Consider the following 13,092-nt stretch of genomic DNA (forward strand, 5'->3'; position numbering starts at 1 on the left):
ACAAGGAGGAGGAAAGCACAACATGGACAAATACACTTGAGTATGCTACCAAAGGGAAATACATCCCCAAGGCTGACTTTTCCACTCCTTGGCATTGCCATGGCATATGTACTTGCTATGAAGGAGAAAGGGCAACCAAATACTTCAGTAAGGGGTTTATGTTCTACTAGCAATTGCAAGAACATACCTGAATTCTCTGTGACCTATTGGTATTCTGGATTTACCGGTTTTTTGAAGATGGGTGGAACTGGTCTCGCTGCAAAGTTCTGTTCCAGGAGGGCAGAAGAAACCACCTGAGTCAGAGTGCTTTCTCAGCTTGGCTTTTCCCTGAAACCTGCAAAGGCATCAGCTTCTGTAAAAACATGCCAGGAGAGCAGAGATAAGGACACAGACTATGTCATATCTAGATATAACCTGGGGAACAGGGTCCCACGCAGAGGCTTCACTAAATTTCAAAATGGTAAAAAAAACCCCAAAACAAACAAGCCAGCAATTTGCACAGCATTCTAAAACAGGGAATTTAACTACATAATTTTCTAAAGAAGGCAATTTTGGGTTAGGGGGGATGTCCCTCTACTGGGAACAGGTTACCAGTTCCAGCTCTAACTCCACATTCCAGCACTACAAGAGATCTATAAACCTTTATACAGAAAAAAACTCAGGCAGTAAGGGCACAGTTCTATTTCAAATGACTGTGTAAGATAAGAGAGGGGGAAGGAGAACACTGTAGTTAAAGGAATGGTACACCTCCACGCAATAAAAAGCATCCTCTTGAGTAGGTGTATCACACTTAGGTACAGTTCCCAAGGAAAGAGAAAGGAGCTGTGGGTCTAATTGCCAAAGTGAAGAGACCAAAACTTCTACAGAAACTGATAGGCATGGTTAATAGGAAGTGTACCTAAAACTTGTTTATAGTAAAGCATATTATAAGTTAAAAAACTAGATAAAATTGTCAATGCTCATTAGTTAAATTTGAATGCAGACTCATTCAGTTTGATCTGACATTACAAGAATTAATGGAAGCACTAATGTCCAATCTACGTACCAATGTCCATAAAAATTGCTTCTAGTCAAATTTCCCATTTCCTTTAAAATACATCTAACATCAAAGAGAACAGCTAAATCTGATGATACAGGAAGACATTTTTTATTACAGTAAACTGTCTTCTTAAACATTTTAAATTAAAGAAGTTGCTGTTCTGGTTTGTATTGTAATAATTTTTCACTTGAATTTTTTCATCCTCTCCTTACAAATCAGATCTATTCTTTGGCTCTTCACACTTTTTCATCACTATTTCTCTTCTTCCACTTCAGCTATAAACACCTACAGCCAACTCCATACATTTACATATGTGATCGCAACCATCCCAACTCAATTAACATTACCTTCTATGAAACACAGCTTCCTCGGTTCCAGCAACAAGTACAATGCTGCCGTGCTGCCATTCTTCCAGAACAATCCAAGAATGCAGTATTCATCTCACATTTTGTGCTACTTGCTTCCTACTCATTCAACATCGCGATCATCTATAAACTCTGCTTGTGCACCATTTACTTTCTGCATTAAACTATGATCGGTTTTTCCTATCATCGGGCTTTAATTAGTGTTCTCACAGAAGACAACTTTCTGCGTTGGTTCCTCATGGGAAACACTTATCCTGTATCTCTTAACCTGGACTGGTCTCTAAGTTCAGTCGACAGGGTTCTGCGCAATAAGGACAGCACAGATCCACATCTTGGATCGAGGGATATTTGTTGAGAGAAGCTTCCTGTTCCATGATTCCTCAGCTATTCAGGGAGGTACTGATGGGCTCTGTACAAATTAGACAGAAGAAACAATTCTGTCCTGAACACTGCTGGACATGTTCCAGGACTTCAGTCCACTTTTTCCTCCACACTCATATTTAATACTCTTGCTCACCTGTCAAAGTATTTTTGATGTAATTTGTAAAGTATCATTATGTTTAGATTGAAAATAAAATCACAGTGAAAGACAATAAAAGAGGCAGCACTCTCTCTCCTTCTTACTATGTATTAAGAAATACTCAAGAATTCAAGTTCATTTATAACTTTGGCCAGTATTGCCTGGATTATCTTTATTGAATATTGTACATACTTAGAAAACAAAACATCACATTCTTTTCCATTGAATTTCTTCTCTTTACATATCTGCCAGCAGTACTTTGATTATACTGATCTGTATTCAACAGCACCTTAGAAATAGCAGAATTTCAAGTTAAAAAAGAGGAAAAACTGGTGATTGTCAAAAACAGGGAAATACCAAGAATGCATATGAAATCTTCTGAAATACACAAAAAAAATACTATAAGTGAGAATTTCATTATTCAGTATCAGTTGAGATACTTGCTACTGTACTTTTTACAATCAAGTTGTTAGACAGTGTTTTACTGCCAGCTACAAAAATATGAAAATCATATCAATGCTTGTGCAGTTGCTTACAGCAGTTGAGAGGCGACTGAATAGAAAAAGGTTTACTAGGTATCTAAGAAAAAATGGTTACCTAATTATTCACACAACATTTGTCAACTGTAATTAGTACAAAATGTCAATATTTCTACCCTATACGGAATCTATAAATAGACTGTAAAAATTTAAAAAATAAATTAAAAAAATCACATATTACCAGGCAAGAGATCAACTGGGTATAGAATCCCATGTAAACAAAGCTGATGACAGCAAAGTGCCTCCATAGTATAAACTGAATTTTAAATCTAAAAGAAAAGAAAAACTATTAAATTCACACCTTTTTTATATTTTCCAATACACAGTTTTTAAGCCATTTCCATTCTCAGTTTAGCTGGTTAGCTGTAGTCATCCTTGGACTACAAATGTGGCACTATCTCTTCCACTTCAGTTGCAGTATCCTTTCATATTTTTCCTCCAGAAAACAAGACTCAGGATGTTCCCCTTAATAGGTACAGCTCAGACATGTTACAATCCACTTTATCTCCACAGATTTGAAGCATGAACATTCTTACCACAAATGGGAGGCACTGCTGCTGTAAACTGAACAGCTACTTGATTTGGTTTGAATGTCAAGCACCAAGATGGCTGGTTTCATATCTCAAATGAAGAATGCCCCTCCTTCTTTCCATTCCGTACAAAGTGAAAATCTTTGCATCCCAGTAAAAAAAAAAATGGTTTTGCACCTTATACAGTTGTGCTCATGACTAAAGAACATTTAGCCATCAGCCTCAGCACAAAATATAATTTCAAAGTATTATACTCTTATTATTTTTTCAGTGATATTAATTTCAACTAATTTGAACAAATCTTAATATAATTTCCTTACAAAATTGGAAGCAACATACTTAAAATGCAAATAAAAATGTAAGGATTATAATAACGCTTATTAAAAGCAAGATTAAATGCAAGTTCATTTGAAAAAACATACATAAATGTACATAAATATACATGAAAACATCATGAATACAATGAAATATAATTCACAGCTTAATGAGTGTCAGACACATTTAGCAGAATTTTGTTTCCAGCTTAAAAAATCAGTTATCTTTGCAGTGTTTGGCACACTGATCAGAATTTCTGTAATACATAAAGAATACCAAGATTATCAACAGTCACATACACTTTGAAATTAGGAGACACATGTATTGACTTGAGGTTTGTTCCATTTGTGTAGAAGGTTTGTAAGGATTCTCCAGTAGTTACATTCCACCACTATAAAAAATAATAACAGTTTTGTTAGTAGGACCAAATTCTTTTTCAGTGAGATTACAGTTTCTAATTATTATTTTCTAGAATATGCAGTAAGTACTAATAGCAAAGAAACTGAGAAAACTTCAACCATCAGTTTACTGTAGTCTGAAATTTCACATTTCTCAGAAAAACTATAGACCAATGCAAAATTGACTTAAATGCAATCCAGCACCAAGCTGTTACTCAACTGTGCCAATAAGAAGTCTACCCTCTATTCTTGCAGATTTTGAGTGAAGCAGCAAAATATCACAACAGATTACCGTCAGCTTTGATCATCTAGAAAAGCAGATGGTATTACTAGTTTTTAGCTTACTCATCTCATGAAATATGTAACATTACAGTTGTGTGCATAATACAGATTTGCAACTACACAGCTATAATGTTCTGATTAAAAACACTGTCCCTACAGTGGCTGTTATTTGATGAAGATACCCAAAAAAAGAAAGAAAAAACCAACCAAACAAAAAATGGATCTTAATTAGCTCCTGAACCTTTGCTGGTGAATAAATGATCAGGTGCTGTGCCAGGGGGGACCATTCACACAGCAAGTTTAACAGTTCACAGCTGGATACACCTTATCTATGACTAAGATGACTCATTTGTTTAAAGGTATCATCCACATTACACTACAACTCAGTCCAGTTTTTAGGGGTCCAGACTTCTGAAATGTTCTAGAATTTCACTGACTAGCATCTCCCTACAAAATGGCTGTGTGTTTCATCATACACATCCATCTGTAGATCTTCAAAGAGAAGTAGAAATACAATACTTTGAGAAGACATGGTGATTGAATATGGTCCCATGACTGGGAAAAGACAAACATCATACCCACTTTCACAAAGAGCAAAGATGGTCTTGAGAACTATAGGCCAGTAATTTTCACTCTAGTGTCTGGGATTATTATGGCACAAGTTTTCAGGAAGCCACGTCTAGTCATGTGAACAACTAGCACCAATGTACCGAAGATAAATCATGCTGAACCACCCAATTGACTTCTGCTGACAATAATGGCAGCTCTCCAAACAGCATGGAAAGAGCAGGGGATGTGAATAACCTCGACTTTAGCTAAGCATACAGCATGGTCTCCCACAGTGTCCCTATAGTCAAACGGGAGAGATAAGGACTGGATGAGTGGAATACAAGGCAGGTAACAAACTAAGTGTATACTGCTAGGTTCAAAAGGTAGTAGCCAGCAGATCGGTTACTGTGTGTTGAGCCCCACCTGAGTACAAGAAAAACACTGACAAACTGGAACAAGTCCAGCCCATGGTCATTGAGATGGCTGAACACCTAGAACAGATGCCATAGAAGAGAGACAGAGCACTGAATTTATGTAGGTGGTTAACTGCTGTCTCAACTACTAAAAAGAGAGTTAGAGATGACAGAGTCAGACTCTACTTTCAGGACCCAGAGGTGACCCTGTTGGATTGGGGAGCAATATTTGATGGGGCAAGGCCCTAAACAACTTTACCTAACTCTGCAAACTACTTCTAACAAGGGGCTGGACTAGATGAGTTCCAGAAGTCCCTAACATCCTAAACAATTCTACACTCCAAAAAGCATCACAACACCATACTGCGTAACCACAAGACAAAATGGGGAGGAAGCTAGAAACAGAAAGTATGTCTTGTTCTTTAATATGAAATGAACATCAGAAGATGTTTTCAAAGCTAAGTTAGAAAATTCAACTGTCTGTTAAATGATTACTGACTGACTTCAAAGAATTAGTCTGATAGCATGTCCAACAGCTAGACACGGACTAACAATAAACTAAACTTCATCACTCTGAGGTAAGAACTTCACCCCCTGTCACCTCACATACACACAGAATTTCTAATAACTGGTATTGGTTATTACATGAGGGGAAAAAGAACAACATAAAACCTCATGAGAAATTCACAATTACGAAGAACCATTCACAGACCAAAAGAAAGGCCAACTCTTCCCCTTCCCAGAAGACATATGCCTGGTAGATGCCTGAACCAATGAGAGAGTTTGAAAAGAAGCCTGAATTCTTAAGAGACCTTTTCAGGGGACTTGCAGATATGAGAAGGAAAGAAGTGAAATTGAAGCAGCTCTGTGTTAAGTGAAATGTTTCAGATTTGTTTCTTTGAATTAGTCTTCATTTTCCTTTAGAATTTACAGTGTGGTTCCATTTAATTTGGTATGTTAGGATATTTTATTATTTCAAGGCTTACCTTAAGATAGCCTCCAGATGACACAAGCATTTTACTGTCAGGAGAAAATGAGAGGTCTGTTACCCAGCCCCCGTGAGTTGGTTCTCCTTCATCTACAGTAACTGGGGAGCAGAAGTGAAGTAATGCACCTGCTAAAATGTCCCAAATCTAAAAGAGAAGGAAGATTATGCAAACAAATCAACTTAACAAAAAAAAAAATCTAAAATAAGTATATCTGAAATGTATTTTTCTGTATTAAAAAACCCTCTCTTGTAAATATGCATTCTCCTTGAAGTGACAAAATACTCAAAAAAAGAATTCTCCTCTTAGAACTGTATCATATATGGAGGATTTAATCACACATGTGATTCACAGTAGAATTATTAGTAAATCATGTGAATTGGTTCCTTATTATTCATGGAACATAAATCTATCAATTTGTTTACAAACTACTGCCTCATGTGACAAACTTTGTTATTTTCAACCCCCAAGGTTCACCACAATGCTAACAAATTAGACATGCAGAACACAAACTATAAGAACTTTTCTGTCTGTGAGCTGAATATCAACTGAATTATAAAATAAACATCAAGATTAGAGAAATACCCTTATTTCTCCTTTGTCATCTCCAGTGGCCAATAATTTGTTATTAGGAGAGAAAGTACAGCACCGCACACAGGCTTCATGACCTTTCAGCTCATGAAGAACAGATGAGCTTTCAAAGCTCCATATCTAAATGGAAAACATTACAGAGGAGTGAAAAAGACAAGTTCAAAACCAATTACAACCTCTTTCTAAAAGGCATTAGCACTCAAATGTACATAAGACTTTTCATATATATGCATATAAGTATGTGCATTTATGTAAATGTATTATACTGTAGTCTAGTTTTCTTTTTATTATCTGAATCACACAAGAATGTGCTTGCTACAAATTACTGAATGACTGCAAGTATGTATCTTTCCTTGGAACATACTTTTTAATGAAGCCGATTTGTTCACAAGGAAGTTTAACACTGTTCTTAGAAACAGGATCTATCAATCAATTTAAAGTTATATTTTAAAAATCTAATGGAATGCTTTTAGAATATAATGGGGCAGCCCCAGTCCACTGCTTTGTGCACCTGACTTCAGAACAGGAATACCAGAACCTATCAACAGCACTTTTCTGGAAGTTTCAGAGATTTTTCTTAACTTTACAAATTAAGAATGTCAGGTTATCAACAAATCAATACAGAGAAATAAACAAAGTGTTCTGCACAAAATTGTGCATTAAACATGCATTTTATTTGTACATAAGCCACTAAGACAGCTTCAAGTTATATCCAAGATCAATTGTGACTGTAACAGCTTTAGAAACACGTTGATGGATACAAGAAATTTAATACTAGAAATACAACAGGACAACTTGAATAATCACTAGTTATCTCAAAATAAAAAATATAAATTACATTTCAGGACAAATAAGGCATTGTTTTTATCTTTGTACAGAAGGTAACCAACCTTTGCAGTTTTGTCAGCAGAAGTAGATGAAAATTTACTACCATCAGGTGAAACAGCACAAGAAAGAACAGCGCCTCCATGACAAGCAAAATCTTTTTCTAGGTTTCCAGTAGTGATATTCCAAACCTAATCAAATATACAGGAAAAACAGGTTACTTTTGTAACACAGTAAAAAGGTTAAAACACTTGCATCGTACACAGTGATATGTAAGAGACAAAACTCAGCTAGCTAGTTCTAATATGGCCAACACTTTATTATACTTACTGCTATAGTTAAAATACAACAACAGTGTAAATCCTACTAAAAAGAAAATTCAAAACTTTGTCTTTAAAGTCAGCTTACACTTTATGATCAAAAAAATAAAATTCACACAAAGTGCAGGAAATACCAAATGTTACAAGAGAAAGTAAAACATATTTGATGTGATTTGTCAATTCACAGCCCTTTCCTTACCTTAACAGTGCCATCAAATGACCAAGAGAGAAGTTTTGAATATTCCAGAAGTCTAAAATCCTTGATTGCTTCCATGTGCCCTCTTAGAAACACATGTTCACTCAACTGCCAATTCCATACCTAGTTATAAAAACAAAATATTTTTTTTAAAAATTGTAACAACAAACATAAGTTAAGAAGAATGAACTAACTGATTGATTTTTATAGCATATGACTAACCAAAAGTTCTTATGGCGGTGGCAATTAATTAAAATGTTAGATATTGAAGAGATCAATAGTAGAAATGCTGAAGATTGAGGGTGCCACAGAATTTATTAGTCAAGCTATGAGACAGTCCCCATAATACACATATTATCTGATTTTCAAAGTGAATTTGCTACTTAAAATTCACTGGTGATTTAAAAAGAAAAAGCAAAGCAATAACCTATAAGCACCTGGGAAGTTTGGGGGTTTAAACCTTTTATTATTGCAACAAATAGACTGGCAGACCTCATATTTTGCATACTTAAGTTAACTTTCTTTAATATGTTTAATGAGCATTTCTAATGAAATGCCATTTTGCTTTGCATTTTTATAGCAAAATGACACTTGTATTTTCAATTCAACTATTCACTTAAAAATGAGTGTAATTTTGTTTTACAGGAGCTATTAAGCATCAATTTATTTTAAATGACAATGATTTAATAGTTTTCAAACTGATAGGTTGCCCTCTGCAAAGAGTGAACAGAAAGCAGCTGCATTCAGGTGACTGTCCTGGAGGTTTAACTGAGGTGCTGCCCACAAGAGGGAGCTGAGGACTCAAGCTTCCCACGTTAAGCCTGAGAGAAGGATCGTAAAGCTGAGGACCAGCACCCATTTGTGTTCTGGAGAAACTCAAGTTTGGTTGTAAGGACTGAATGCTCATTAGTAGCCGGACCACGTGCTCCAGTTTAGGAATCCCATCAGCATGCTGCAGCTGATCTGAAGTGCAAACTAAAGCACAGTAAGCATAAAACAACAAGGATGTTCAAAAGTGCATCCCTGAGGTGAGCTAAAATGCTAACGTAGACACACCAGAATGCACCTCCGAAGCCAAGCTACCCTGCTGAGAGGCAGAGGTTACTAATTTGAGACTACATTAGTGCAGTCACTCTATTTCTAGTATTATCTGTATTCAGCACTCTACTGGACTAGGTGAGCACATAAGCCCGCTCTGAGACCAGACTTTTTACCTCATTCTCTAAGAGAGTATAAACAAGCCCACTTGACAGACCTACCACAGGCGGCCAGCTCTGGCTCACATCCCAAACTCTCACTTCAGAACTGCTGAGTTATCTTGTTTGACAATTAATGTACCTTTCACTCTTCTCAAAGCAGTTGGTGCTTTTCTATCATCCACAGCAGTAAAAACAGAAAAGCTAATATTCACTCTCACATAAGGTATAAATAAAGGCTACAGTTTCTACACTCTCTTGCATGGAGCAATACAGAACACAGTAATCATTTACTGAGTTTACATTATGTACAGTATAAAAGCTCTTTACTTTCAGTAAGTTACAACATGATCTTTTTAAATATCTTCCAAACCTGTATAACTGAATCATGAGCACTTGAAATGAGAGTCTGACAATCAGATGTGAATTGACAATGCTGCACGGATGTCCTGTAGGCCTCCCAGGACTTCAGAACTTTCCCATCTGACAACTGTAGTACCTATAAAATGAAGAATGTGATAACTCTACCTATTTTACACACTTAAGGAAAACAAGAACATGCAAATTCTTTTTTAAATAACATGAGATTGAAAATACATGATTCTCAACCATTGGATTAGAACAACTAAAAATTCCCATTAGCTTAGTTATTAGCTTTGAATTACTACGTTGAAGAATATCATTGTACAAAGCCATTCAAGTGACATATATTTAAAAAGCACCAAGAAGAGTGTTTTCCTACTATTGTTAAAATCTCATTTAGGATTTAATACCTTTATTGTTCCACTTTCCTGTCCAAAAGCCGCAAATTTAAGATCTTCACTTAAGCAACAGCAGGAAATGGGGGATTCTTGGACTGCTGTCTGCATAATAACATTGTCTGTATTTCCATTGATAAGCTGTAAGATAGGAAGTTAATTATTACAATATTTTAAAATTTAAACTTAAATAAATTAAAATACAGAGCTAAGAATGCCAAGGGGAACAGTGTACAAACTTACGAACTTAAAATTAAAAGAATCAGTTACTCTCATAAACTAATTGCCTTGAAGGTCAGTGTAACTATTTCTACACAATGTTCTCTGAACAGGATAAGTTTGCAGAAGGAAACTCATCTCAGTATTAGAAGGCTTTTTAAAGTTTGTCTGACTACAGGAAACAGTAACTCAAAATGCTACTCCCAAATTCCAAAAGCCATATAGCAAGCTTCATGCTCAAATTTGCCTTGCCAGCTAGATTTAACAGCCCATGTCAAATGGAGCATAAAATACTTTAACTGCATCTTGTAAGCATGATTTCAAACTTATTAGCACACACAATACACCAAATCTCAACTCAGTATTGTCCTCAAATCAATTCCCCGGGGGGCAGGGGGGATCTTTAGAATACAGTAATCTACAAACATAGTTTAAAAAGCTATCAGTGTGAATGAATGTTTAAAAATGAACATACTGCACATCAAAAGGTGAGTAGGACTCCAGTTCTGAGAGACAATAAATTACAAAAGGTAAAACATGGTTGCAAGAAAAACTTTGAGAGATGTGATAGCAGGTACACTGTTAAATCACAGTACACGTGCAATCTGTCTTTTCAGTCAATTTTTCTTCTTGTGCAAGGATAAAAAATCTATTGCGTTTCTACACTGCAGACTTCTCTCATGACTGCTGTCCACAAGTTGTCAGAATAATGTATTTAGGGCAGAGAATCTAAGCACCATCTTTCTCTAGGAAATGGTTCAAGTAAAATTAGAGCAGAAATACACTATTTATAAACATATAGATAAGGTCTACCAATTCGAATGAGAGCCAGACTACACTATTACACAGTAGTTGCTACAGATGTTACAATTCAAGAAGATTAAAAAGTATCAAATGTCCTAAACTGCTCCTGCACATAAGCAGGTATAACTCCATTTGCTGTGGTTTCGTTCAGCCCTTCATTGCAGCAGATGAAAATCCTATTAACTGACTTTATTTGATATATTAGAGAACCATGACTTAAAAAAAGGGTCATGTGCATGCACTTGCTATCACGGAAAGGAAAAATATATTTTGGATGTTGGTGTACTTAGCACTTGGGGGCCACAGTAATAAGAGTGTACTCACTGTTACTGTTTTCTTCAGCACAAATCTAAGCCTATAAGCAGTCCTGGGCTCACACCTTTCATTGCCCCAATTTGAGACAATTCCCTCAGCTATTACACAGGGGTTCTGATATGCTGTGTAACACCTGGTCTATAGGTGCTGCACCTGGTTTATAGGTGCTGCACATGTTACACGTTGCTCTGCACATCTAAGCCACTTGGAGGGTCCAAAGCATCCCTGGTCACGAAGGGAGATGAGTTCTGTTTCTCTGCATCCACTTTCAGTTTCAACATTAGTGTAGAAATTTCCCCCAAACTCCATTTTTCACTTACTAAACTAGGCAGAGTTTCTAGATATAAAGATGCTATCAAACATTGAGTCATCTGCTACAGATTCAACAGCTGAAACACATGAACAAGCAGCTCTTTCAATACTTCCTTGGTTTCCTAGCGAGATTTGCAGATAACATTCAAATGCACTAACATATTGAGAAATACAGCTTACTTGTAAATGCTTCTGATTATAAATTGCTAAAATCATCACTTCACCATTGTGAAATACAACATCTAGTTCACTTTTCAGCACATCATCAGAAGACTTGCACACCTTCTTTGTTTCCCAGATCTGTTGAAGAACACAGTATTTCATTAGCTTTATTAAAGAATTAGATATAAAATGTGCTGAGTAAGAGTACCTGTAAATCAAAGGCTTGTAACTTTGGACGTAATACTGATTTTTTTAAAACAGTGAAAATCTTGCTTCCGCTATTTTTGATACTAGGGAAAGTTGTGCAATTACTATAGAGATTCCAACAGATGAAATAGGACTTTTTTTTTCAGGATGACTATGAGACTCCTCTGTGTTTAGAGTCATAGTTATAAAGTCCAAAGTTTTCTAATCCAAAGAGTAGCATTAAAATCCAATTACAAAAAATATCAAGTAGATATTTCTATACTTAACTGCTTTCAAAATTTCAAAAATGTATGTGTTAATTTGAGAGAAAGGGAAAGGTTACCATGGTAAACTATAGTTCTACTTTCCCAGGGTTTTAATGAGACATTAGAATTACAGAACTCTATCCTAAATATTAACATGGAAATATATCTAACAATGAAACTAATATCAAGTCTGCTAGGATCCACAAAAAACTTCACAATTCCTGATTCAGATAAAATGTAAAACGAAATAGAAGGTTATAATTACTCTTGAAGAGCCACCAGACTTAAAAAAAATCATGTAGACATAGAAGAAATTTAGATAAACAGTAAATAAAGTAAAAAAGCCAGCTTGTTTTACTGTATATGTAAATTATTTTAATACAATTATTGGCTATAAACATACAAAATACATAAGTGTGTTTTATTTATTTTATAAGATATATAATTTTATAATAAAAATTCCTTAAACTAAAAATTTTATTTTATTTATATATATATATGAATAAAATTAACGTATTTCAAAACAGAAAGAAGTCATCTTACGCGTATTGTCTGGTCATCAGATGATGTCAGAAATAAAGATCCATCTGGTGAAAATGTCACACAGTGAACCCAGCTCATGTGTCCCCTGCAATACGCCACTTTTGACAGAGATTTAATATTCCATAACTATAGTAAAAATACAGCATGGATTTAGATTGCATTTACAGGAAAAACAGTGCAAGTACATTTAATTACTATGTCTTCTAGTATTTTCTTAATTCTCATTCTGAAATCAGGTGTAACAAGAACTGTGCCCACTTATCACATTTCAATGGTCAGGAAAATTGAATCCGCAGCCTCTTTGACTGCTAGAATTTTGAAAGACAAGGGGCAAAACCAAAAGAAAATAAAAAAATCACAGTATAAAAAATCAGAAGTTCAACTTGGCCATGTAGATTGCTAAACCAAAAAACCCCAAACAACAACAATCACCTCAAATCAACCCCAAACCTGACAGCTGTAC

At 35.5% G+C, this 13,092-nt stretch overlaps 1 protein-coding gene across 5 annotated transcripts in view; it reads right to left on the reverse strand.

Annotated features, from left to right (window-relative positions):
- Positions 1-206: 206 nt before the first annotated feature.
- APAF1 (apoptotic peptidase activating factor 1) overlaps positions 207-13,092 on the reverse strand; it is a 34,443-nt gene continuing 21,557 nt past the window's right edge. For 2 of the 5 annotated variants that reach the window (XM_027666973.1, XM_027666963.1), the window contains exons 19-27: positions 12,630-12,755; positions 11,653-11,772; positions 9,838-9,963; positions 9,438-9,563; positions 7,872-7,991; positions 7,418-7,543; positions 6,522-6,647; positions 5,937-6,083; positions 2,069-3,699 (exon numbers count right to left, since the gene is read on the reverse strand). In XM_027666973.1, the coding sequence (XP_027522774.1) occupies positions 3,556-3,699; positions 5,937-6,083; positions 6,522-6,647; positions 7,418-7,543; positions 7,872-7,991; positions 9,438-9,563; positions 9,838-9,963; positions 11,653-11,772; positions 12,630-12,755 (1,161 nt within the window). In that variant the 3' untranslated portion in view covers positions 2,069-3,555. Of the gene's footprint in view, positions 335-2,068; positions 3,700-5,936; positions 6,084-6,521; positions 6,648-7,417; positions 7,544-7,871; positions 7,992-9,437; positions 9,564-9,837; positions 9,964-11,652; positions 11,773-12,629; positions 12,756-13,092 lie in introns of those variants that run through there. The other 3 variants (XM_027666982.1, XM_027666991.1, XM_027666999.1) reach the window with 3 other exon arrangements.

Source organism: Corapipo altera, unplaced genomic scaffold (genome assembly GCF_003945725.1).
Source record: "Corapipo altera isolate COAL_440 unplaced genomic scaffold, ASM394572v1 1, whole genome shotgun sequence".
Taxonomy (NCBI): Eukaryota; Metazoa; Chordata; class Aves; order Passeriformes; family Pipridae; genus Corapipo; species Corapipo altera.